This window comes from Aspergillus pseudonomiae (assembly GCF_009193645.1).
Source record: "Aspergillus pseudonomiae strain CBS 119388 unplaced genomic scaffold BDV37scaffold_101, whole genome shotgun sequence".
Taxonomy (NCBI): domain Eukaryota; kingdom Fungi; phylum Ascomycota; class Eurotiomycetes; order Eurotiales; family Aspergillaceae; genus Aspergillus; species Aspergillus pseudonomiae.
In genome coordinates this window covers 1-21,732 of record NW_022476093.1, presented here as the reverse complement: position 1 = coordinate 21,732, position 21,732 = coordinate 1, and the positions used below count along the sequence as shown (strand labels likewise).

General features: G+C 48.5%; 5 protein-coding genes across 5 annotated transcripts; 3 read left to right on the top strand and 2 right to left on the bottom strand.

The window, feature by feature from the left end:
* Positions 1-4,690: 4,690 nt before the first annotated feature.
* On the top strand, positions 4,691-8,978 carry BDV37DRAFT_7889 (guanine nucleotide exchange factor). Its single transcript, XM_032091220.1, has 3 exons — positions 4,691-4,887; positions 5,176-5,829; positions 5,881-8,978. Exons 2-3 carry the CDS (start codon positions 5,326-5,328, stop codon positions 8,815-8,817), a joined length of 3,441 nt encoding a protein of 1,146 aa, XP_031936530.1. The 5' UTR covers positions 4,691-4,887; positions 5,176-5,325; the 3' UTR covers positions 8,818-8,978.
* Positions 8,979-9,583: 605 nt separating this feature from the next.
* BDV37DRAFT_7893 (putative DNA mismatch repair protein (Mlh3)) lies at positions 9,584-12,659 on the bottom strand. Its single transcript, XM_032091221.1, has 2 exons — positions 12,318-12,659; positions 9,584-12,268 (listed from the first exon to the last, which is right to left on the bottom strand). The coding sequence occupies exons 1-2, from the start codon at positions 12,562-12,564 to the stop codon at positions 9,726-9,728; spliced, it is 2,790 nt and encodes a 929-aa protein (XP_031936529.1). The 5' UTR covers positions 12,565-12,659; the 3' UTR covers positions 9,584-9,725.
* A 761-nt stretch (positions 12,660-13,420) lies between these two features.
* Positions 13,421-15,450, top strand: BDV37DRAFT_261188 (uncharacterized protein). The gene is made up of 2 exons (XM_032083292.1): positions 13,421-13,729; positions 13,793-15,450. Exons 1-2 carry the CDS (start codon positions 13,696-13,698, stop codon positions 15,052-15,054), a joined length of 1,296 nt encoding a protein of 431 aa, XP_031936528.1. The 5' UTR covers positions 13,421-13,695; the 3' UTR covers positions 15,055-15,450.
* Positions 15,451-15,537: 87 nt separating this feature from the next.
* On the top strand, positions 15,538-17,932 carry BDV37DRAFT_261186 (uncharacterized protein). Its single transcript, XM_032083291.1, has 2 exons — positions 15,538-16,185; positions 16,242-17,932. The coding sequence occupies exons 1-2, from the start codon at positions 16,063-16,065 to the stop codon at positions 17,499-17,501; spliced, it is 1,383 nt and encodes a 460-aa protein (XP_031936527.1). The 5' UTR covers positions 15,538-16,062; the 3' UTR covers positions 17,502-17,932.
* BDV37DRAFT_290391 (uncharacterized protein) lies at positions 17,610-18,996 on the bottom strand (the record flags this gene model as incomplete). Its single annotated transcript, XM_032088706.1, has 2 exons — positions 17,610-18,716; positions 18,832-18,996. 2 exons carry the CDS (start codon positions 18,994-18,996, stop codon positions 17,718-17,720), a joined length of 1,164 nt encoding a protein of 387 aa, XP_031936526.1. The 3' UTR covers positions 17,610-17,717.
* Between the last annotated feature and the right edge of the window lie 2,736 nt (positions 18,997-21,732).

Genomic DNA, 21,732 nt, shown 5'->3' with positions numbered 1-21,732 from the left:
ATCCCCACGAACGCGCGCGACACGGGACGAGTTCACGAGCTCAAGGAAAAAGGGATGCTATGGTCCTGTGGGACATAGTCATCGGATATTCAGGCTGTGCCTCCTCCCATGCCGTCCCGCCCTGGTTTGCCGGTGGGGTGACGCTATAGCAGCGATCACTTTTCGAAACCCAAAGGCCATTCGTTAGTTCCATGTCGTACAGCACTGGTCTCGCAATGGCTCGTGGGGGTGAGGTGCCAGTGGTTCCGAGTGCCATCATCTGGTTCCGGGGGACGCAAAGTACCCTGCCCTTTAATATATGACATTGCGTGCTTTGGACTATCGTGTGAGGTATCACACTTCAAAGATGAGCGCGCAAGATATGCGGTCATTGGCCGGGATCGGAGACTATTCTTCCCCTCTTCCCTTCGGTCTGGGACACTACCAGTTAGTCCACAGGGTGTCGGCGATCGGGCCAGGAGGTAGTCCCGCATACCACGATGAACACGTGCCCTGTACGAGTTCATCCCGGGACGATGGAAGATGACATCAAATAGAAAAGCGGTTAGTCGAGGTAATGATGGTAATCCTGGTCGATAATAGCGGGTTTTTGTGTTACCGGCGAGACCGCGCCTTGGAAGGAATAAACTGGATGTACGGAGTACTCCGTCCTCTCTGCTGCTATCCAGTCTGGACTCAAGGACGGTCGGTAGTAACGGTCGGCTGTAACTTTGTACGACCCGACTCCCTGGAATTGCCTTGTCCCAAGATGCTTCAATAATCTGGTATAGCCTGACAACCGTCCTGATCCGTCATATGCTTTTCTTTGTCAGGTTATCAACTGCGCCTGTTGGCGTAAGCCTCAGCGCCACCCCACGGTCCCGACGCCATGGCTGAGCAGCCCAGAAATATATCCGGACGACTAGATTCCCTCGAAACATGAACAAAACTCTATACGTAATATTAGTTGGGGATGAGCGACACAAGTACTACTACGGATGTGTCTTCCGCAAGCGACGCGCTCCATTCCTCTTTTCCTTTTCCTCTTTGTTCTCGTCGAGCAGTAGTATTGATCTAAACCTTATCGGGCGCGGAGGAGGCGAGCGACATGGATGAAGCTGTAGGTAGATGAAATAGGAAACTGTCGTTCCAGATTACAGTGTCTCGGATATGCGATATCATATTACCGCGCGACGATCAGATCCAAGAACCAAGTGGATGGGTTCATATGATGTATAATACGGTCGCTCGCGTATCTTTCCTGCATGGTACTCCGTACATGCATACAAGCTATGTTTATTATGCTTCGAGTGAATCACGACATGAATTCAATTCTTTGCCTCAGCCTGGAGGGAAACGACGATCATAATGGATAAGCATAATCCTTGTGTAACTACCCCGGTTTTGCTTTGAATGAAACCAGAGAGGAGGCAGAAACACCGATTCCAATTCACTACGTGCTGTAGGTCTACGAAAAGTATCTCACTAACTAATCCAATATCTCTTCTGACCAGACCATTCCATAATATCCCATAGTACTCCGTCCTGCGTATCGGAGCCCGAGGGAATAGCCGAACAGAAGTCACAGTTTCCAGTGACCCGAAGGAAAATGGTCTCCACATCATCTCCATCCAGGGGAAAGTCTATTTTATGCAGCTTCCCTTGCGTCAAATCAAGACAGTGTATAATGCTGTTATTGACGGCTGAGTCATGATGCATTGACCTGAAATAGAAACGTCGGGAGGATTAGGTTGTGAGGTACATGTCTCATTTTTCAGTTGCCCAGTTGGTTTGGACAATCATACATCGGCAAGAATCCCCATGCACTATCTGCCGAGCGTCTCGAGTGGTCTTCTAAGGTTTTCTTGAGGCACATTGGATTGTGCAGTCCAATTGGAAAGGAATGGTGCTGTCATAGTTTGTGGACTGCTTAAGCTTCCTGGAACTTTGGGCCAAGCGTGGGCGCACAGATGGTCTTGCTGCATGCATGTATGTCGATTATATCACAACATGTATGGAGAGGTGAGTGCCTGGATCAATAGAGGGTACATGCTTTCCAAGTGGGTTTGATAAAGAGGATCACTGCGCTCCGGACTGTCTGTACGTAGTAGACTGAATCGACGATCCTGATAACAATCTACATCCAAGCAAGGTGGGATGGGGCTATTGCAGATGACTTTAATCCGGAATTAATCCCCCAAGAGCTTCCACCGATCATTTGTTTACACTGTTTTCTAGCTCGAATCACGAAAAAGAGATCCTGAGAATAAGAAAAAAAAAAAAAAAAAAAGACTTGGGTCTGGAATCGCCGCGGCCTCAGGTTTCCAACAGCTACCTACTTCTTCGGTCTTAGTCTGCCGGCGCTCGAGCTTCTTAGTTTTGGAGACGGTCGCCTGGTGGACCACAGCTGGGCCGTGATGCGTCCCATCCTCTGCTGCCCGCTCTCCCGTGACAGTCGACAGGTCGAATTGTCACTTTGGGACTTTTGTCGGAGGCGAGGCTTCTATTTTTGACCGTTGGTTAATATCTGTTCGGCGGCTTCGGCTACTAGTGACAAAGTCCTGTCCTTTTGGGGGATGCTCCACCCAGACTAGATTCAATTAGAAGAAGACGTTCGAGAAGGGCAAATTTGTCAGAGACACATTGCCGTTGCTGTGGCGGCGTGGCCATGTTCTCATCGCCATCCGATTCTTAAGTATAACAAGAGCAGCCCTGGATGAGTCAGTAAGGACCTGGGGGGAGTTTCAGTCTTGCATAAATTAATCCTCAGCGACGAAGGTTCTGTCAACCATGGGACAGGCTACTGCGGTGTCGATCCTTCCCAACTTTTTGCCTTTTTGTTGTGGTTTTTCCCTGTTTCTTTTTTTTTGTTTTAGCCGTAATATTTAGCTTCTTAAGCTACTCTTGTTATATGTATGCCTAGCACTAAAGATTTTTATTTTTATTTTATTTTTTTACGGAGTATTTTGTTGCAATCAATGTGAGGGGAATAGGAACAGCTGCTTTGCCACCAGTCTTTTTTAGTGTCTTGGCTGGCCAGTGGTCCATTGTCGAGGGACCCAAAAAAAAAAAAAAAGGAATGGACTCGAATCCTTGTTTTGTCGATGCAAGTCTTTGCACACTGTCCATGTTGAAAGAACCGCGCAGGGACATTCATGTCTTATTTTTTTGTGGTTTGATTTTCGATTCCTCGAGCATTATTTTAAGTGTCTATTATGATGGTGAAATCGGATATCCATTTTCTTCCGTGTGTCGAGAGTAGTGTGAAATGGTTCTATTGACTCATGGGCATATCTAGTTATCAAGGTCCCGGCAATAAGGGGCTGTCACCCAGCCTAGTGGGAAGTCTTGGGCCGTTTTTAATCTGGCATAGATTAATCGCGGAGCACTAACGACGTCTGGTGCTGAAGGGAAGGATTTTAGATCATTAATAAATAAATGATGAATGAATTAATTAATTTCTCAATTAAAGGAAGGCAAAAAAAAAAAGCAAAAAGAGAAGGAGAAAAAGAAAAGAACAGATCCCACCTGCGTCGTCTGGACTTCAGTCATTGCTTAGAAACGCCTGTGTGATAGAAACGAAGATCCTAGACGGTTTGGGCGCCGACTAACGGGCTTAGTTGCGTTGGACTGGGATTTTGGGTCCCCTCGGAAAAAGGATCATTCCATTGATTGATTTTCCCCGTGATCTGACGATTGTACATTCTCATCTTTTTGCTCTATTTTATTAGATTGGAAATGATTCGAGACATTCTGATCCGTGGCACTTGGATATTTTTTCAGAATAATCAATCATATTAATATTAATTACCCTGGGCCTTATTATGATTTCGGATGATACATCTGTCAATATTTTAAATAATACATGAATTATTGTTCGAACCAAGTTATCAGTCAACACACGGATCACCTGCTCCCCGACCAGTCAGGGATGGGCAGAACTGACTTTGTTAGTGTGGGAAGTTTAGTTTTCATGCCTAAACTGCGTCTGGCAATCTGCCCTCTTCCATATACTCCACCAGGGGAACCGGTGGATAATCACCCACCCAACGACCCAAACTAGGAGTTGACTGATGGTCCTAGATGAACCTGGAGAACAAAACTAGTACAGTACGTACTGTACTTTTTTTTTTTTGTTTTTGTTTTAATGTGCTTCTGGGTCCTTGTCCCGCTCCCCTCCGCCATCGTTCTTTATCGTAGCTCCATCCCCGACTTTATACTTCCTTTCTGTCTTCCGAATATACTCCCTCCTTTGATTCTTTCCTTTCCTTCTCCTTCCATCCCTCTGCTCGCTCTCTCTTTCCATCCGGTGGATCACCGCTGGCTTTCGATCGTTACTTGCTGCTGGTGGCAATTCAATTGATTAATCTCGCGACTCCTACCACGAGACGATAACGTTCATTCCTCCCTTCTTGGGTCGTGTTGGGAACCTCCGCCTCCCCCCGTCGCCCTTGCGTACCCTTCGCCACGAACAACCAGCTGAACTTTGCACCCCCGCGTTCGCTGTACGCTCGGAGAGGATCAATTCCCTCCTCCTTTCGTCATTATCTGCCTGTAATTTCGTCGATCGCACTCCTCTCGATTTTCTAGGCTCCAATTTCGGGATCCGCACCGTCGTCCTTGCTGCAACCCCAACCCAGTTTCCTCGAGGAGGCAGGACTCCCTCCGTCTGGATCAGCGCAATCTAGTTCCTGCCCTGCTTCGAATTACGGCGCTCTTATTGTTTCCTTTTTTTCTCCTAGCCTTCTTCTAAATTCCCCGTGCTCGTGCTCGTCAACCATCCTTCTTCGCGCCCTCGTTTTGGTCCTAGATTAGGAACGTGTTCTGGTATCAAGGAACACAAACTATCAACCACTACAGACGGAGTGTCGACACTCTGTCATCCGTTTTCTGCATACGCGTTGAGAGGTACGTCCTGGTTACCCGGTCACCCTTCCCCAGCATTCCCGCCATTCCTCCCCTCCCCAAGTACGGCATTCCCGTGGTGATGTGCCAAACCCTTCCAAAAACACCCACCTAAACAATACTCCCAGCCCTCCTACGAACTGGGTGCCCTAGATGTTGACCATGAGTATTGTCATCGACAGATTTGGATGATAGACTCCTATTTTCAGTCCTTGATTACCCTACTACATCACCACCGCTGTACAATCTCCCTTGGTCGCCACCATTGATTGGCTTTCTTCCCCTTTATAGCAACTACACTCGATTGCTCTAATTCTGTATCGCGTCGCTGAGGATGTTCATGGGATCTTGTCTTTCATAATCTGCGGTCAGTGACCCTGCGTCCGGCTAGACCAACTGGAAGGAACCCATATCCAGAACCCGAATTCGAACTAGAAAGACATGGAACCAATGAAGCCACACATTGCGCCACTGAAGATCGAAAAGGGAAACCCCAATTTCTACTCCAATCGCTTCCATTCTACTCAGCATCAGCAGATGACTCCTCCTTTAACGCCATCCAACACGAACAGAGACGACAGTATGGAACAGACGGAAACTCCGCGAGCCGTCTTCCCTAACTACTTACGCGCCTTCTACCCTTTTCATCCATCCGGGGATGTATCACCCGCTACCATCACCCTACCATTAGATCAGGGGGACGTCATCCTAGTGCACTCAGTTCATACAAATGGATGGGCAGATGGCACATTATTAGATACCGGTGCCCGGGGCTGGCTACCCACTAACTATTGCGAGGCTTACGATCAGTTACCAATGCGTCCGCTCCTGAAAGCGTTGACGGACTTCTGGGACATCATCCAAGGCGGATGCGGCTTCCCTCTACGCGAATTCTGCAATCAGGACACCGTAAAGGGCCTGATTGCTGGAGTGCGCTTTCTACTAGTAAGTACGGACACTGGGAGAACGATACTGGGATAGCTGACAGATCCAAAGGAAAAATCCGAGTGTCTCACTCGTGACTCCGTTCTGGTAAGAAGCCATGATGGTCTGCGTAGGAACCGCAAGGCTTTGCTTGCAGATCTCTCCTCCCTAGTCCGGACAACGAAGAAATGCCAGGAAATGCCTAGTAGCACCAATGGCACCGAAGACGAGGTGTACATGATGGACGAAATGCTTCTGAAGGCATTCCGAATCGTGACTCGCGGCGTTCGTTTCCTCGATATTTGGACCGAGGAAGTGGGCCTGAGCCGGACCATCGCGGAGCTTGGCCAGGCAACACATTTTGACATCCCCCCAACTCCCATGTCTGAGACATTCGCATCGGAGGCTGATACGGAACGGGGTGAATCCCGGCTGTTGAACCGCAGCCGATTGGATATGAGTCGTGCATCTAACCGAACGGATACGATGGAGTCGCAGTCCCACCGTCCTGTGTCCGTGTTAACCAAGCGGATCTCCCACCGAGTGTCGTGCTCAGCGCCTGCTGCGGCCGCCCGAAACCCGAACCTGGCTTCAGAAAGGTTGAATACCACATACGATGCATTTCTAGGAGTCCTGGGCTCGTTCATTGGCCTTCATCTGCAGTCACGTTCCTCGACAGAGCTAGTAGTTACCACGGAACAGGCGGTGCGCTCATGCCGAGGTTTGCTGACCGTCGTCGAGGCAGTATGTGAGCACGACCCACAGGGATGCGGGCTTCTGGAGCAAGCTCGCGACACCATGTATGATCGACTTTCAGAGCTTGTCTATGCCGCCCGGGATGCCTTCCGACCCGCTCATTCCGCAGATGACGAGCTTATCTTCATGCCAGATGAAGGCAAGCGCCTCGTTGACGCTGCAACCGACTGTGTCAGAGGGGCAGGAAACTGCTTGGCGAAGGCTCGCTGGATGCTGGAGCAGAGTGGCGATTTTGAACTTGAAACGATGTCGCAGGACTCCAGCGCTGTTAATGACCTCCAGAGCACACCTATTCCACAGCGAACCGGGAGCCTGGCAGGGGACCAGAAAGATGTTTCCTTGCGCCTCCCTCCTCCCCCGCTTGAAATTCCCGTGAAGAAGAACCCACGCGATTCCACCTCTACCCCGGGCCTTACTGACGCCGCCACCCCGTCTTCCTTTAATTCACGTGCATTAGCTACTCCAACCACTGATATTACCGATCATCCTACAGCTATGCTGTCCACTAGTCCGGACAAAACGTCTGTCTCATTGATGCAGGACGCTCATGTGGCAGATAGCATCCAGTGTCGCGACAGTCACCCGCGGTCTGAAGTCAGCGAGTCCTTCGGCCGCGGCATCACTAGCACCGGGAGTAGCTTCACGTACAACAGCCATCTCCGTGACTCCGAAATGAGCGGGGTATCCCAGACATCCACCCGAGCCACCTCTCCGGACATTTGCAACAGCTACCAAGCCCCCTCGCTCCATGGCAGTCTCAGCCACTCGACCCTGGCCGAGGAGAACGAGGAGACGGAGGCCAATATCTTGGAGAAGACCTTCGCTCATGAATTGATTTTCAAAGATGGTCAAGTTATGGGTGGCAGTCTTCGCGCCCTGGTGGAGAAGCTCACAGCCCATGGGTCGACCCCAGATGCCATGTTCGTCTCCGCCTTCTACCTCACTTTCCGTCTCTTTGCAACTCCAATGGAATTTGCCGATACCCTCGTCGACCGGTTCATCTATATCGGCGATACGCCTCACGCTGCAGGTCCCGTTCGCCTTCGTGTCTACAATGTGTTCAAGGGATGGCTCGAGTCCCACTGGCGCCATGATTGTGACAACGTGGCACTGGACTTTATAATGCACTTCGCCAATACCACCTTAATGCAGAACCTTCCTTCTGCAGGAAAGCGCCTGGCAGAGCTCGCGGAAAAAGTCTCGGCAGTCCATGGTCCAGTGGTGCCCCGGCTGGTGTCTTCCATGGGAAAGACCAACACTGCGACTGCGCAATACGTACATCCGGATGCTCCGTTGCCACCGCCCATCCTTGGGAAGAAGGAGAATAATCTCCTCAGACAATGGAAGAACGCTGAGGGTAGCCTCAGCATTCTAGACTTTGATCCGATGGAGCTCGCACGGCAATTTACTATCAAGGAATCCCGCATCTTTTGCTCTATTCTTCCCGAGGAGCTTTTGGCAACAGAGTGGATGAAGAAATCTGCATCATTAGCTGTCAATGTCCGTGCAATGTCTACGTTGTCGACGGATCTCGCGCACCTGGTGGCGGATTCCATCCTCCAGTTGGAGGAGCCCAAAAAACGAGCGGCTACCATTAAACACTGGGTGAAGATTGCCAACAAGTGTCTGGAGCTCGACAACTACGACACGCTGATGGCCATCATCTGCTCCTTGAACTCGTCAATGATATCTCGTCTCAAGCGGACTTGGGAAATTGTATCCCAAAAGACCAAGACAACGCTTGAGTCTCTGCGGGGTATTGTTGATGTATCGCGCAATTATGCGGTTTTGAGACAACGACTCCAGAACCGTATCCCTCCTTGTTTACCTTTTGTTGGTACATACTTGACGGACCTGACATTCGTGGACCACGGTAACCAGCCGTTGCGCAGCCTGCCTACCGAGGACGGTGAGATGGCAGTGATCAACTTTGACAAACACATGAAGACAGCCAAGATTATCAGTGAACTACAGAGGTTTCAAATCCCGTACCGATTGACTGAAGTGCCGGAATTGCAAGCTTGGATGCAGAACGAATTGATCCGGGTGCGGTCGAGCGGCGAGAAGAGTATGCAGACGTTTTATCGCCGGTCGTTGGTGCTGGAGCCGCGTGACCCACCCCCAACTCCACGCTCAATTCCTCCTCAACCCGAGTCGAGCGCATCGTCTATCCTGGAGAATGCCAAGGATAAATTCGATTTCCTGTCTTGGACACACCCGTCAAAGGCCAAGTCGGTAGCGACTAATGGTTGAAACGTTTGCATTGCTGATATGTGGCCACCATTATGATTTACGACAGTTACATTCTTCGATCATGTCTTACGGCGTTATAACATTCTATCGTTATTATTATTATTATTATTATGTTGCTCTTTGTCTTGTTTTGTGGATATCCATTTCCTTTCGGGGCGGCACTCGTGTTTTTCTATTCGTGTTTCATTATAAAAGCGATGGGTCAGGATACGCAGGATGGAGTCAAGCGGATTCTGAAAGGGTGAATTGGAATTATACCCGGGAGACGGCGGGATAACAAAAAGGGGAAACAAAACACTGGGTTTTCACATATACAGATATATCATACAAGCCTCACGGCTGGCTGTTGGGATATATAAACAGTGGGAGAGATACTCCCTGTTCTTTTCCTTTCTTCACCCTGAGTTTTTGGATTTGGGTACATTGGGTGATCTTGACTTGTCGCGAGGAACTGTGTTATTAGGTATTTACTTTTCGATCGATTGAACCGGCTGCATTGGATATGGATGGGATAGGAGCAGGACCGGACTTGAACGGGTTCATTTGGGTGGATTACATGTACCATGTATATACAATTTTGCGACAATAATCCTAATATTGTCATTCTTGATGACTTTCTTTCCATCCTTGATCTTTGTACCGTAGACCCTAAGGCCTGTAAGACATGTGCTAGTCAGTAGAATGAAGCCAGACAATGACGTGGTTCAGTTGTGTCGATTGCTCCCTACTTCGAGGCGAGATCTCGCAATGTCGAATAGTTGGCTTATTGACCAAGTCCTGGGAGCGCAAGGCCTATCATGTATGGAGTATTCGGGTTTGCATCATGGCTGGTTTGTCTCGCCTGCACAACCTAGTCGAAATGTTCATCGTACGCTAGATATTGATAGCCAAACAAGATGGATCAGGTTTTAGTGCAATGTGATCTTGTCCCTCCAGGCTTTGAACACCTCGGCAAACTCAGCTTGCTCTTCTTCTTCGCTCATATACTCAGCTCCTGGATCAACCGTTGCCAACGTATCCGTCATGTCAAGTAAGGGAATCATCGATGGCCGTCCATGCGCACATTGGAACGGAAAGACGCATCGCGCGAGGTTTTGAACAAGGCTTTGACACTCCTCAGTCGTCAGGTCATCATTGAACATAATGGCTGTCCGACAGGCCCGCGAGTTCAATAGCTCGACGATTCCTTGGGGGCAAACATCAAGTTGTTCCGCCCAACGATCCTGCCCCAAAACTGATACCCGGGCCTCAGGTCCCATGCCGTTTTCCTCGCGTTTCCAAATGTGCCCTCTAATCAGATTTGTAACCAATTCTGGCTCGAGCCTGCAACGCTCGGCGATAAGCACTGGGAGTGTATGCACATAAATGCATGCAGATTTGTCTGCAGGCCCTTGTTCAACAGTGTATTCAACACCCCAAAACTCAAAGAACTGTTTATATCTTCCAAAAGTATCTGCCTCGGTAACGGGTATCTCAAAAATGATAGGTTCCAATGTGACCGTCTGTACTTTCCCAGAACTTTCTAATGATGGTGTGAAATACTCCTTGAATAACCTCTCCACCCGGCATCGCTCATCAGCAGCATGCTGATCGATAAGAACCAGGGTGGAACCTGGATCATTGCTATATTCACTTGCTGCCGTAGTTCTTATCTTAGCCAGAACGAACTTGCGATCAACCTGCGCGATTATCTCCGCCGTCTCCAAGTCCTGTCTTCGCAGTTTGCCCCGGACATTTGGCAATCCCCAATTTTCAAACCCGCAAACGTCCGCTGAAACATCGTTAACTCTGGCATGTGCCATACGTGCTTTGGTGCCATATCCCGTTCCGATCACATCGAGAGATTTCTCGGATCGGCTAAAGACAGGGTTTTCCCAAGTGTCCATCATTTTCTCTACCCATAAGTTTCGTGTCTTGCTCAGAATTGCTGACCTCGGCTTTGTTATACGATCACACTCTCGCATTGTCTGGAGTGCTCCTGTTGATCTAGATCTTTGAACGGCATCCATAGGTGATCTGGTACCCACTGACTGGCCAGTCTGAGAGTTGACTAGATGACTCCTTCCAGTATAGGGATCGGTCCAATGAACCACGATATCACTTCCTGATCCGTTCTCAGTTTCAGGCGTAGTAAAGCCAGTGTATGTGGCTAATGCATCTGACCCCTCAAACATCCTATGCTTGTTTCTTTCTGGCCGAGCTAGCAGGTTTTCCTGAGCTGAATCCCGCTCAATGCTACGGGACTTCTCTGGAGAGGTTGATTTGGCTTTTGGCCTCGTAGAGCGGGCGTTGAAAGACTCATGGGCACTTTTGATTCTTGACCACTCTCCAAAACTTTGACTGACGTTTGGTGCCAACCTTTGGAAGTTCGGAAATTTCAATTGACCGCACAGAGCTTCCTCGCTGTTGAACGCTTGACCTGGATGGTTTGGTGCACGATCAGAACGGCTTATGGGTGCTCCGACCATCTGTTTTTGTGCCATCTTCTGTTTCCTTCTCCCACCGCGCGGGCGTAAGTTATGCTGCTTCAAGAATTCTTGTATCATTGCCGCAAGTACATCCATAATGCGTTGGACAGATTTGTCGGACTCAGGCAATCCATGGCCCTCACTGTTGATCTTATATGACTCATTAGTGTCTATGCGTATATAGAACATAGGCCACTTGTTGATAGCCTTGGTTGTAGACTTCGTACTTGAACCACTGTAAAGGTCAGGATGCTGATTTTGGCTTCTCCCGCGAGCGGATGTAGATAGGGTGCCCGCAGTACCGAAATCAGACAGAGAAAACAAGCGGTTAACTTCGGCGTAGAATATATTGACACTGCTTTGGGGAAAGACTGGATCCATTCCCAAGGAGATAAATTGTATTTTCTTGGTAGGGTTTGGCACAACGGATATAGCAGCATGAACAGAGAAACCAGGCACGTTAGCCGAGACAGTATCCCAGCTGTGAGCGTTCTGACGTTCAATCAGCCCTGCCTGCGCAAGGATTGATACTATACGCTGGAGGTCCAGTTCACCATCGGTTCGGCGATTCTGAGTTCGGATGATGATCCTCTTATCTCTTGAAGCTTCAATGATAACTAACTTTGTCAAGTTACCGTTCGCAAGCATTAACGAGACCAACTGTTGTCGTAGTTCGTCCCATTGCCGATCCAATTCGTCGTGCCTTTGTAAGGCCAAGGCACGATTTTTCACTCTCACGGGCATGTTTCCAAACAAATCATTAACCGTAACGCTAGTTCCATGGCTGCTAAGCCTGAGCTCCTGTTGAGCTGGAGCTGGTATCAGCCGTGCAACCGGAGTTGAATGGTGGAACATGATAGTATTTGTGCTAGGATGGCGAACATGGTGAGAAGTGATGGTCAGCAGCGAAAGTGACGACAACGAAGCTAGAAACAGCCCCTTCTGGCCATATACATCAGTGACAGTGTGATATTTAGATGTATCTGCCAGTAGGTGAGCGAAAAATATCTACCCGATGCACATTCAACTTACGATGTGCCTTCCCTAAGCCTCCACTAGGTTCGAACTCCGTTGGTAGAATTCCATCACCATCGTCATCCACCTTACAACCCCCACGTTGAAAGTCTACCGTCACAGATACTGTGCGGGCATCTGCATCCAGCGCGTTCTTCACTAGTTCGATGATCACCCCATTTAGGTGCGTGATGGACGTGGAAGATTTGAGCTTCGCTACCACTTCGGGCGGCAGGGGCTCAATCCTGCGACTGTTCCCAGACATCGCAGATGGTCAAAATCAAATGTACATGGCTTACAGAAAGTGATGTCCGCCACATATTGTCATTCGGGGGTTCAAGTTACCTCCATGGCATATAGACATCAAAAAAGGTAGACTAGGAAGAGGAAAGAATGAAAGACGGGAGTTGCTACTGTATCAGAATGAAGGTGTTCCCCACGCTCAGGCTAAAAGATCGTAACTTTTTAGCGCTGCCGGCTTCCCGTGGTGACCATCGTCCAATGGTAAAGCGTATATCTACACTACTAATCACTCGGTCTATCCAAAATATCCTTCGTTAGTTCCAATCCTTTTTCTGCTTTGGTTCTATTTTATATTTTTTTTATTTTGTTAATCTTTTAATCTTTTATTTTATTTTATTTTATTTATTTATTTTTTCAAATATTAGGTACTCATTATCCACTAGTAGTGGGAGGTAGATATGCAATAAATCGACCACCTTAATGAACTTTGCTTCTGCAAAACGATAGTCCAGCAAATCGGGAACTAAGGATGATTGGAACTTCGCGTTGTCTGGATATTAGTCGGAGTATATGCAGTTTACTTGGTGACGAAAGGGATGGTGTAAGTAAGATACGCGCCATCCTTGCAGTAGCCAAGCCTCTTAAGCTTCAAAGTCGGCCATGAATAGCAGCAATTGACAACAGCCACTACGATCGTCCACTGCTACTAGTCTAGTGAGAAGGCTGGTACATACAATCCGTGGTTGGAAAGGAAAATCAAAGGCTTTGTTTGATTTTTGGGCCCGCCGATGAGGCGGGGATCACGTGTGGCCAGCCCAGCATCTCCTGCTGGACTCCTGAGGCAAAGGCAACAGCCCAACATCTTTCTGGTTGTCCAACTTCTCTCTCTAGAACGATAACGACTCCTACTCCTGGTCAGATTTTGCTTGTGTGTCGTTACGTTATTATTCTGTGTCTCACATTTCAAGCCTTTATACTGTGCCTTCGTCCATTTTCGTTTTCCCCGGTCTCCTGCCGCTCTTATCTGATCGTCTGCCTTGTCGCATTGACCAGTACCGTCTCTAACGGCTCAGACACTTTACTGACCTAGCTGTCTCCCGATACCATTTGAACAGTTTTGGCTTTATCGGATCTATACCTGTGCAAGGCCAGAATGGCCACTACTGAGGGCCCCGCCAGGGCGCATGGTGCGTTCCCCCAAGCGCAATGTCAACGGTGTCTCTGGGCTTAATGTCTAATGTTTGACTCAGACCGCAATGGGCGCCGTCGCCCATTTTCTAGTTGGATGAAGCGCCTCGCCAGTCTCAAGAGCTCCACCGATTCAGGCAGTACTCGTTGGTCTCACAAACGCCATGCTGTACCCAAACACAAACGGAGTCTGAAGAACAATCCCTACCCGCTCTCCGGCACAGTCAACATCCATGAATATAACAGTGACAATAATCCATCCGACTTCAGTGATAGTAATGAACAAAGGTCGTGTTCGCAGAGCGAGCCGTCTCTGGCGTACTCCGGGTGCGACAATCAAGTGCTGGCGACCAGTGCAAAGTCTACCGCGCCAACTATCTCTACAAACGGTGACACAGCGATCTCGGATGCTGCTTATTCTAAGGCCGGGACAATGGCAACGGTGGGCGGCGGGATCAGTTCACATGGAGGAGGTGAAGGAAGTACCTTCTCCTCCCCAGCACCGTCAGTACGGTCGCTAACCACCACTTTAACCACCGTGCAGTCGGCGGCCCCTTCCGGTCATCTTTATAATACGCAGAATACACAACACGGTATACATCATACAGGCTCAATAAACAGCACTACACCACAGCAAGTACAGTTTTCACATCAATTTCCTCCTTCTCCGGCTACTGCAGTACCGCCCCACCTTGCCCCTCACGGCCACTCCGTTACGTACAGTACTGCGACTGCAAACAACCTTTTGACTGATAACGCTTCTATTCTCACGCTGGCATCTTCCTCTAAGAGACGTCGACGGAACTCACTGGATACCAATGCCTCAATACGTGCCCTCGCCCCGTCGAGTGTTTTCGGCGGTAGCCGGGAAAGTCTGCCATTGAGCGTACTGAGCGGAAATGTGGGTGAACCGTCGAATACATCCACATTCAACGCCCCCGGAGTCCTCAACCGACCGAGTATAGTTGGCCTAGCTAGTGCGGAGCGGATCAGCATTTATTCAGCCTCTGGCGCAGCACCTATAAGCGGAGGTGGTGAACGCGGCAGCCTGTATACGAACAAACCAAGCCCGGGCGTAGGGGATGGTGCAAGTTTTGTGAGTGCGGGCCAGTCCCATAGCCGGCATGACAGTAACGCGGCAAGTATCTCCGGGGTTACTGGGACCATGGCCAATGCGATATCAACCGGGCGTATCAGCCGCCGAGGCTCGGGATGGGGAGAAATCACGGGCGATGAAAGTGACGAGGAGAAGCCGAGAGACCGAAAGGAGGACGAAGAGCTTGAGACCAAGTCTGAAGTGCCGGGCGAGGCGAAGAAGGGCTAGGTTCATGACCGATGGTTGTCCCCGCTTGAGATTGGGGCAACCTTGAGATGATGTTACGCACTCAGGAAACTGAATTTCTCATGTATAATTTTCGTTCACATGACGATTAATGCAAAGAAGGTAAGGTAGAGAACGTTTACGAAGGAGTTGGGTCGGAGTTTGATTGTTTCTGTCTGTTTTTCTTTTTCATCTTGGGTTCATGCCAGTTCTTCGGGTGGTGATAAGGTATTTGGACGGACTTGGTGGGCTTGATATCCCCTGCGAATGAGTTTCACTGTCATTTTTCATTTTATTCTCAATTTTCACAGTTAATAACATGCTAGTCCAGTAATCAGACGGGGCTGAAAATAGAAACAGAGAATAGAAACAGATGTTCTCCATCACAAGGCCATCATTAGGGATGATAATACTACAGAGTATAGAAGGACTTGTTGAGCATCACGTGAGTGCCACTCCACTCGATGTCCTTTCGCCCCCATCTGGGATCAGTAAGCATAAGACCCTGAAAACTAAACCACCTAAACTCCAATCAGTTATTAACTACGGAGTCGATCGTAAGTAATCGAGTTCACTTCACCCATCCTGAAGATTTCATGCACATACTCCTTAGCCTGCAGGCTTCAGGGCACCAATGCAAGGGAAGGGGTTTCAAATTTGGTTGAGAGTGGGTCGGTGCATCACCCTAATGCTTGGGTTCCATCCTAAGAGCACAGTCCCCCTTTCAGCTCTGGCGGAGGTGATAGGCTCGGCGCTGATGAGAAAATCCATATTTCGATTTCAAATGCAATAGAGTTTGATTCGGTCCCTAGGCACAATCGTGCATCACCTGATTTATGCCCAGACCCTCCTGGTTCGATTTCTGGAAATTCAAAAGCGGCGTGAGGGAGAGACTCTCTTGACATAAACATCGAATACCAATCGAGCGACTTTCACCCCGGGTGCTGGAGGTATGGTATCTTCCCAATAGCCGAGGCAGTGGCAGAGATTTTCAACTCCAGATCGTCCGTAATGACGGCTCCCGAGCCCCAAAAGACCGTCGCCATCATCGGCTCTGGAATGGCAGGGCTGGTGACGGCGTACCTGATCCAGCAAGACCGCAAACGCAGATATGAAGTGGAGGTGTTTGAAATGGTACTTTTAAATACCTGATCTGCCCCAAGTCAACATGGACTAAACAACCCCTACAGCAAGATCAGTTGTCCTTGGACTCTGCCTCGTACACTATAACTTCCCAAGATCATCAGACGTATCGGGTGGATGTGCCCATGCGCGCATTTGATGATGGCTTTCATAACAACCTCAAACTGATGTATGATCATCTCGGTGTCAAATACACATCGCCGAAATTCATATACCCGTTGTCTACCATTTCCACAACGGATGGAAAGAAGCTGCCTCCGCACTTTATCCACTCATCTAGCAATCACCAAGTGCCGCCAATTCGACCGGAAGGTTGCGGTTACGTGGAATGGATACTGCGGATCTTGTATCTGGCAGTCTGCTATTTCTGGTTTACGGCTTGTTGCTTCCTGGTTGAACCCAGGCCAGCCACCTCCTCCGATGAAGGTGAATCATTACGACAATACCTCACGCGGGTTCGATTACCGCGGCACTTCGTCAACACCTATTTTTTGCCGTTGCTGTCCAGTGTGACAACTTGCTCACATAGCGAGCTTCTTGATTTTCCCGCGATCGACGCTGTCGACTATGCGAGGAGCACCTATCGCCAGCCCCACTATACCGTTGTCGGAGGCGTTCAAAACGTCCAGACTAAGATCTCCAACGCCCAGTCTGTAAGGCTCGGCGCAATTGTTACCCGGGTCGAAAATGTTGATTCGAAAGTCCAGGTCACATGGACCGACTCGAAACGCAAGGAGGTCCATTCCAGGCAGTTCGATCACGTCGTAATGGCGGTCACACCAAACGTGGTTGGCGCAATCTACGAACCTCTCCGGAAGCTCATGAGCTCAATCCCCGTGAATCAGGGAGAGGCGGTGGTTCACCGTGACCGATCTTCCCTTCCAGAGTGTAACCAGTCACTGGGCAGGTTCGCTGCGAAAGCACGGCAATCTGTGGACCCGACTCAAATTCTACACATCTGCTCCAACTCCTCGGCAACGGAAGCGATACATGAACACCCGTGTTCCGTTCTAGTGACGAGCTTTCCAATCGCCCCTATAGACCCCACCAAGGTTATTCATCGTGCGCGCCTGACCCGCGTTCTACGAACTCCGCAAAGCAGAACGATAGTCAACCGGATATTCGCAGGGAATTCCGAACGTGCGTACCAAGAGAAGGAGAAGCTCTGGACTAACGGCACCGGAAACGTTTGGCTTGCTGGAGCCTGGTGCTGGGACGGTATGGTCCTGCTCGAGGGATGCGTCGTTTCGGCCATGAGAGTTGCCGCAAGCCTAGATGTCGAAGTTCCATGGCTAACGGGCCGATGACTAACGTTTAGACGATGTTCTACAGTGACGAAATGATGTATATACAGACAGGCGCACTTATAAGTAGCCGTCTAATCATATAATTCTGCCAGTGCAAGAAACATTGGCATCTCTGCATCTAGCATAGTTAATGTTACACACATGTCTTCACATGCTACGCTCTAGGATACATAACCGACTGTTTTGCCGAAGAGCCGCGGTGCGAGGCTGTCCTCCCTACTCTTGGGTGCGAGCGACCACTACAAACCCTCTCAATACCCCCGTCCTTGCCCACCAATTGAAAGCCTTCGCGGCTCCCTTGAACTTGCCCACGGTCATTCCGTATCGCCTAAGCTCCGCGTCTTGTTTCCGTATGTAGTTCGCAATGCCTGCGAAGACGTGTTCTGAGATATCCCTCATCTCAATCATATCTTGCTGGTACCCAGCCCGGACCAGCATATTCACGTATTCCTGCTCCGTAAGGAAATTCGAATAGGGCATCCCAGATATAAGACACATCGATCGTAAAACTAGCTTTTCCCAGAACGACGCAGATCCAGAGATCAGAAGGTCGAATGCCATGATCGAAGCCTGTATATCTCGACATGCATACTGTAGTAACGGGTCTCGAGACGGCTTGTAGTGGTACATTGTATCGAGGGCTAGCAGCCATCTCTGTGTCTTCTCGCTCCCCGTATACATGCTAGTAGCTTCACTCTTGCTTGCAGCACGACCAGAGTTTCCCAGGGCGGCTTGCTGCAGCTCCTCTCTCCAAGATGACGGGTCCGCTGCATCGGCGGCAAAGATCTTCACATCTGGTGTCCATTCTGCGGATTCCCCGGAGTCTCCTGTGCTGTCCTTTGAGAGTCTTTCTTGGGCAAAATCCGCTTGAGATTGCTCAATAGTCACGCCCACGTATGAGTCGAACAGCGGTCGGCTTTCGTGGGTACTCGGCCCTCTTCTTCTCTTTCTCATCTCGCCGCTCTGGGCACCGCTACCATTATCGACAGCTGTCTTGGGCCCATTGGAAGAGGCAGTAGTAACGGGGCCAGGACTGACCCGAGAGAGTCTCCTCGTTAGGTATAAAGACTGGTCGCCGCAGCCAATTCCGACATCAACCAGTGTAATATTCTGGTGGTGTGTTTGGACGGGCGTGCCATCTTCATTGAGGAGCTTTGCAGCGATGAGGACTTGTTCTAAGAGAGCTTCGCAAGCTTTAATGAAAGAGCTCGTATTCTAGAATCTTGATTTAATTTACTTCCACCAAGGACTATACGCATAGGAACATCGAGATACTGAGCAGGGAAGAGGAACAATGGGCTCAAACACTCATTATTTTTTTTTTACATACCTTCCAATATCCCATGTTCATCCACATGCTCCTAGGAGGAACTTCCATGCTAAGAATGGCATGGTCTAGTGAGTACAGCTTTTTGTCATCGACGCCAATTATGTACTGGATGATACGCTCAATGACTCCCAGCACCATGGCTAGGAGACTTTTTATTTGCTTCATGGTCTGGAGGTACACCTAACGATCAGCATCTGTGTGCTGTATCAAGGGGTTTTCCAATTGGCTGGCCAAATGGGACGAGAAGAATCAATATTGGACAGGAACTATACGTTTAGTCCCACTTTTCTCTCAGAATCTCCTCCGCTATGCAGTAAGGCGGGTACAATGATGATCGGGAAGACCAGGAAAATCGATAACGGCTTTGGATTGATAGACGCTTTCAAAAGTGATATTTCTTGGCATTTATTAGTCACATGCTGTTGGCGTATACAACAGGAAGATTTGGTTTGAGACCTGCACCATACTTGACTTTTGCTATATGTATATCTTCTGAGATTCTGTATTGTAGAGAAACTTTGACTTAGACGTGTATTGTTGGATTGGACAGAGTTGCCTTTCCTGAGACGGTTCATGATCCATCCTACACAGTTTCTTGAAACTTATTTGCAGCCCTAATGCCAGTTTCTCCAGAGTTCAGAGGAATACCATTGCTTTAGATTGATATGACATTCCCAGTGGCCCACGAACGAGTGTTTAAGGTAGTATACGCAATCGAGCAACTAGCCATGCGTATTTGTCCTCATATGAATGAAAGTAGGATTGGAAATACAAGAATTCCCCTCGCGTGAATAGTCTGATTTAAAGTGTCTAAACTTTTGGAAGAACTTCATCTATAGGTATGTATTGTATACTTCCTAGTATGCCCAATCTACAACCAAGATGTATCCTCATATATGCAGGAATTCACACCTGTGCGGCCTTTCCTACAGCCACGTTCATAAAAGTTCACAACGCAGCATCATGGGGGTATAAACCCTCAGGAGTGCATGCTTCGATAGAAAGAATCAAAAGTGAAATTGTACCTGGCATCACGATTGGAATTTACTTCCTCTTTGGGTTACATTCTCCATCGTCAATATATTAACCAGTCGCGAATCGACGATCGCCGGGTCGCACCCTAGCTAGGGTTTGATACACCTGTAGCCGAACGGATTTCCCGGTAGACTTGTTTCGAGCATATTCTATATCTTGAGCGAATGTGAAAGGTACATTGAGCAATGCGCTAGCTAGCTGCACGGCAATTGGAAGGCGGCTAATCGTGCATATCAAAATCACCGCTATGTACAAGCTTGGAATGTGCGCCAGATTGCTCCGTAACTAACCGAAGGTTGTGACTAGGGCTTATATGTTTGAAGCTATCACGAAGAATAACGAGATGGATAAACCACGTGGGGAGTGGTCTGCCGTTCTTTACTATAGGGTCATAAGATCTTTAGCCGGGGCAGGGTATCAATCACGGCTAGAACAATCATAAGTTTCCTGAAACGAAGGTCTTCTCTTCGGATGCTAGTGTATTTTATTAGTATTGTGAAGTGTGAATGCTGGTAAGTAGGTAGTCGTAATAAACGTTCAGGGAAGGTTGTGATACTCGAGAGCCCTGGATCATTTCCGAGATATTTTCAAGAATTTACCGAAAACCTAATTGAGTAGGTTAGTAGCCTACTCAGCAGGCCGCGGAAAACCAGAGGGCCAAAAAAAAAAAAAAGCAAAACAGGCCACCTATACAAACTAAACTAATTCAAGCGGGATGCAATTAAACTAGTATATGATGTGATCGGCTCATGTGCTCGATTCGATTCTAAACTGATACTGAGATACTTGCAGGACAAAAATGAGAGCCAGGGTAAAAGAGTATACTGGTTATTTTGTTTGTATAGTTCTACTAGTGGTGGTAGATATAGAGCATGTAGAGAATACATGTCATCCATGCTTATGATTATGCTCGGTCCGGTAGCTTAGTCGGCCTCTCCTCGGCAAAGACCAAGTCGATCACGCAGGAACCAACCTAAGATGGATTGGTAAGCACTGTTGAGTGATTTTCTTTTTGTTTCGCGCGAACCGCGCATCGGGCAAACCTAAGCAGTCCCGTATTCCAGTGTCCTCCAGCCTCAGCTCCCTCCACCAACCAGAATGGATACCCGGCGGTGCACGGAACCTTTGGCTCTAATACGAGGTGGCCGGTGGATAATGGACTACGCTTCGTATACTACAGTACAAAATACATATGGTACAGACAACAAGGGGGGGAACGTTACGGGTTTCAATAATGTAGAAGTCTAGAAGGGAGGCAAGTATGCCATCTGATGAGAAATGAAGGAGAAAAGAGGGAAGAGAAAGTGGAAGTGGAAGCGAAAGAAACAAAGATAAAGTTAGGGAAAAAAAAAAAAAAATAGGAAGAAATAGGAAAAATCCCGATTACCTTTAACAGTAATTGCTTGATAGGAAAGCTAATCTCTGGGAGCAAGAAATACTTCATTGTTAGGTCAGAGACTGAACCAGAATTCGATGATTCTTTGGTTCCGCATGCCGACTTCGGCCTCCGAAAGAGGATGACTCGGCCTCGATGTCATCGACGCGGAAAAGGGTGGCGAAGAATCCAGATCATATGTAAATATCCTTGGAATTCCGGTGACCACGACGTTCTATCATCGTTCAAGTCTGTAGATTCAAGCAATATAACCATTGTGGACCAATATACGGAGGACTCCGTAGTGGGTTGAATTTTGTGCACGGTGTTTTTTTTTTTTTTGGCAAGTACTCTGTTGTACATCAGTACGGAGTAGTTAACTAGAGAAACTGATAATTACCGATTGATATGACAAAACCCCAACCATACTTGACCCAATTGGTTAACGGTTTCCCTCCCCCAGGCTTAATCAGCCAGTTTTTCGCACCCCC

What these genes read in the sequence shown, in the direction of transcription:
- BDV37DRAFT_7889 (XM_032091220.1), top strand. Translation starts at nt 5,326, where the DNA reads ATGGAACCAATGAAGCCACACATTGCGCCACTGAAGATCGAAAAGGGA. An exon ending in CTGGAGTGCGCTTTCTACTA is followed by an intron (nt 5,830 to 5,880) that starts GTAAGTACGGAC and finishes ACAGATCCAAAG; the next exon opens with GAAAAATCCGAGTGTCTCAC.
- BDV37DRAFT_7893 (XM_032091221.1), bottom strand. Translation starts at nt 12,564, where the DNA reads ATGTCTGGGAACAGTCGCAGGATTGAGCCCCTGCCGCCCGAAGTGGTA. An exon ending in AGGCTTAGGGAAGGCACATC is followed by an intron (nt 12,269 to 12,317) that starts GTAAGTTGAATG and finishes ACCTACTGGCAG; the next exon opens with ATACATCTAAATATCACACT.
- BDV37DRAFT_261188 (XM_032083292.1), top strand. Translation starts at nt 13,696, where the DNA reads ATGGCCACTACTGAGGGCCCCGCCAGGGCGCATG. An exon ending in GGGCCCCGCCAGGGCGCATG is followed by an intron (nt 13,730 to 13,792) that starts GTGCGTTCCCCC and finishes TGTTTGACTCAG; the next exon opens with ACCGCAATGGGCGCCGTCGC.
- BDV37DRAFT_261186 (XM_032083291.1), top strand. Translation starts at nt 16,063, where the DNA reads ATGACGGCTCCCGAGCCCCAAAAGACCGTCGCCATCATCGGCTCTGGA. An exon ending in AAGTGGAGGTGTTTGAAATG is followed by an intron (nt 16,186 to 16,241) that starts GTACTTTTAAAT and finishes CAACCCCTACAG; the next exon opens with CAAGATCAGTTGTCCTTGGA.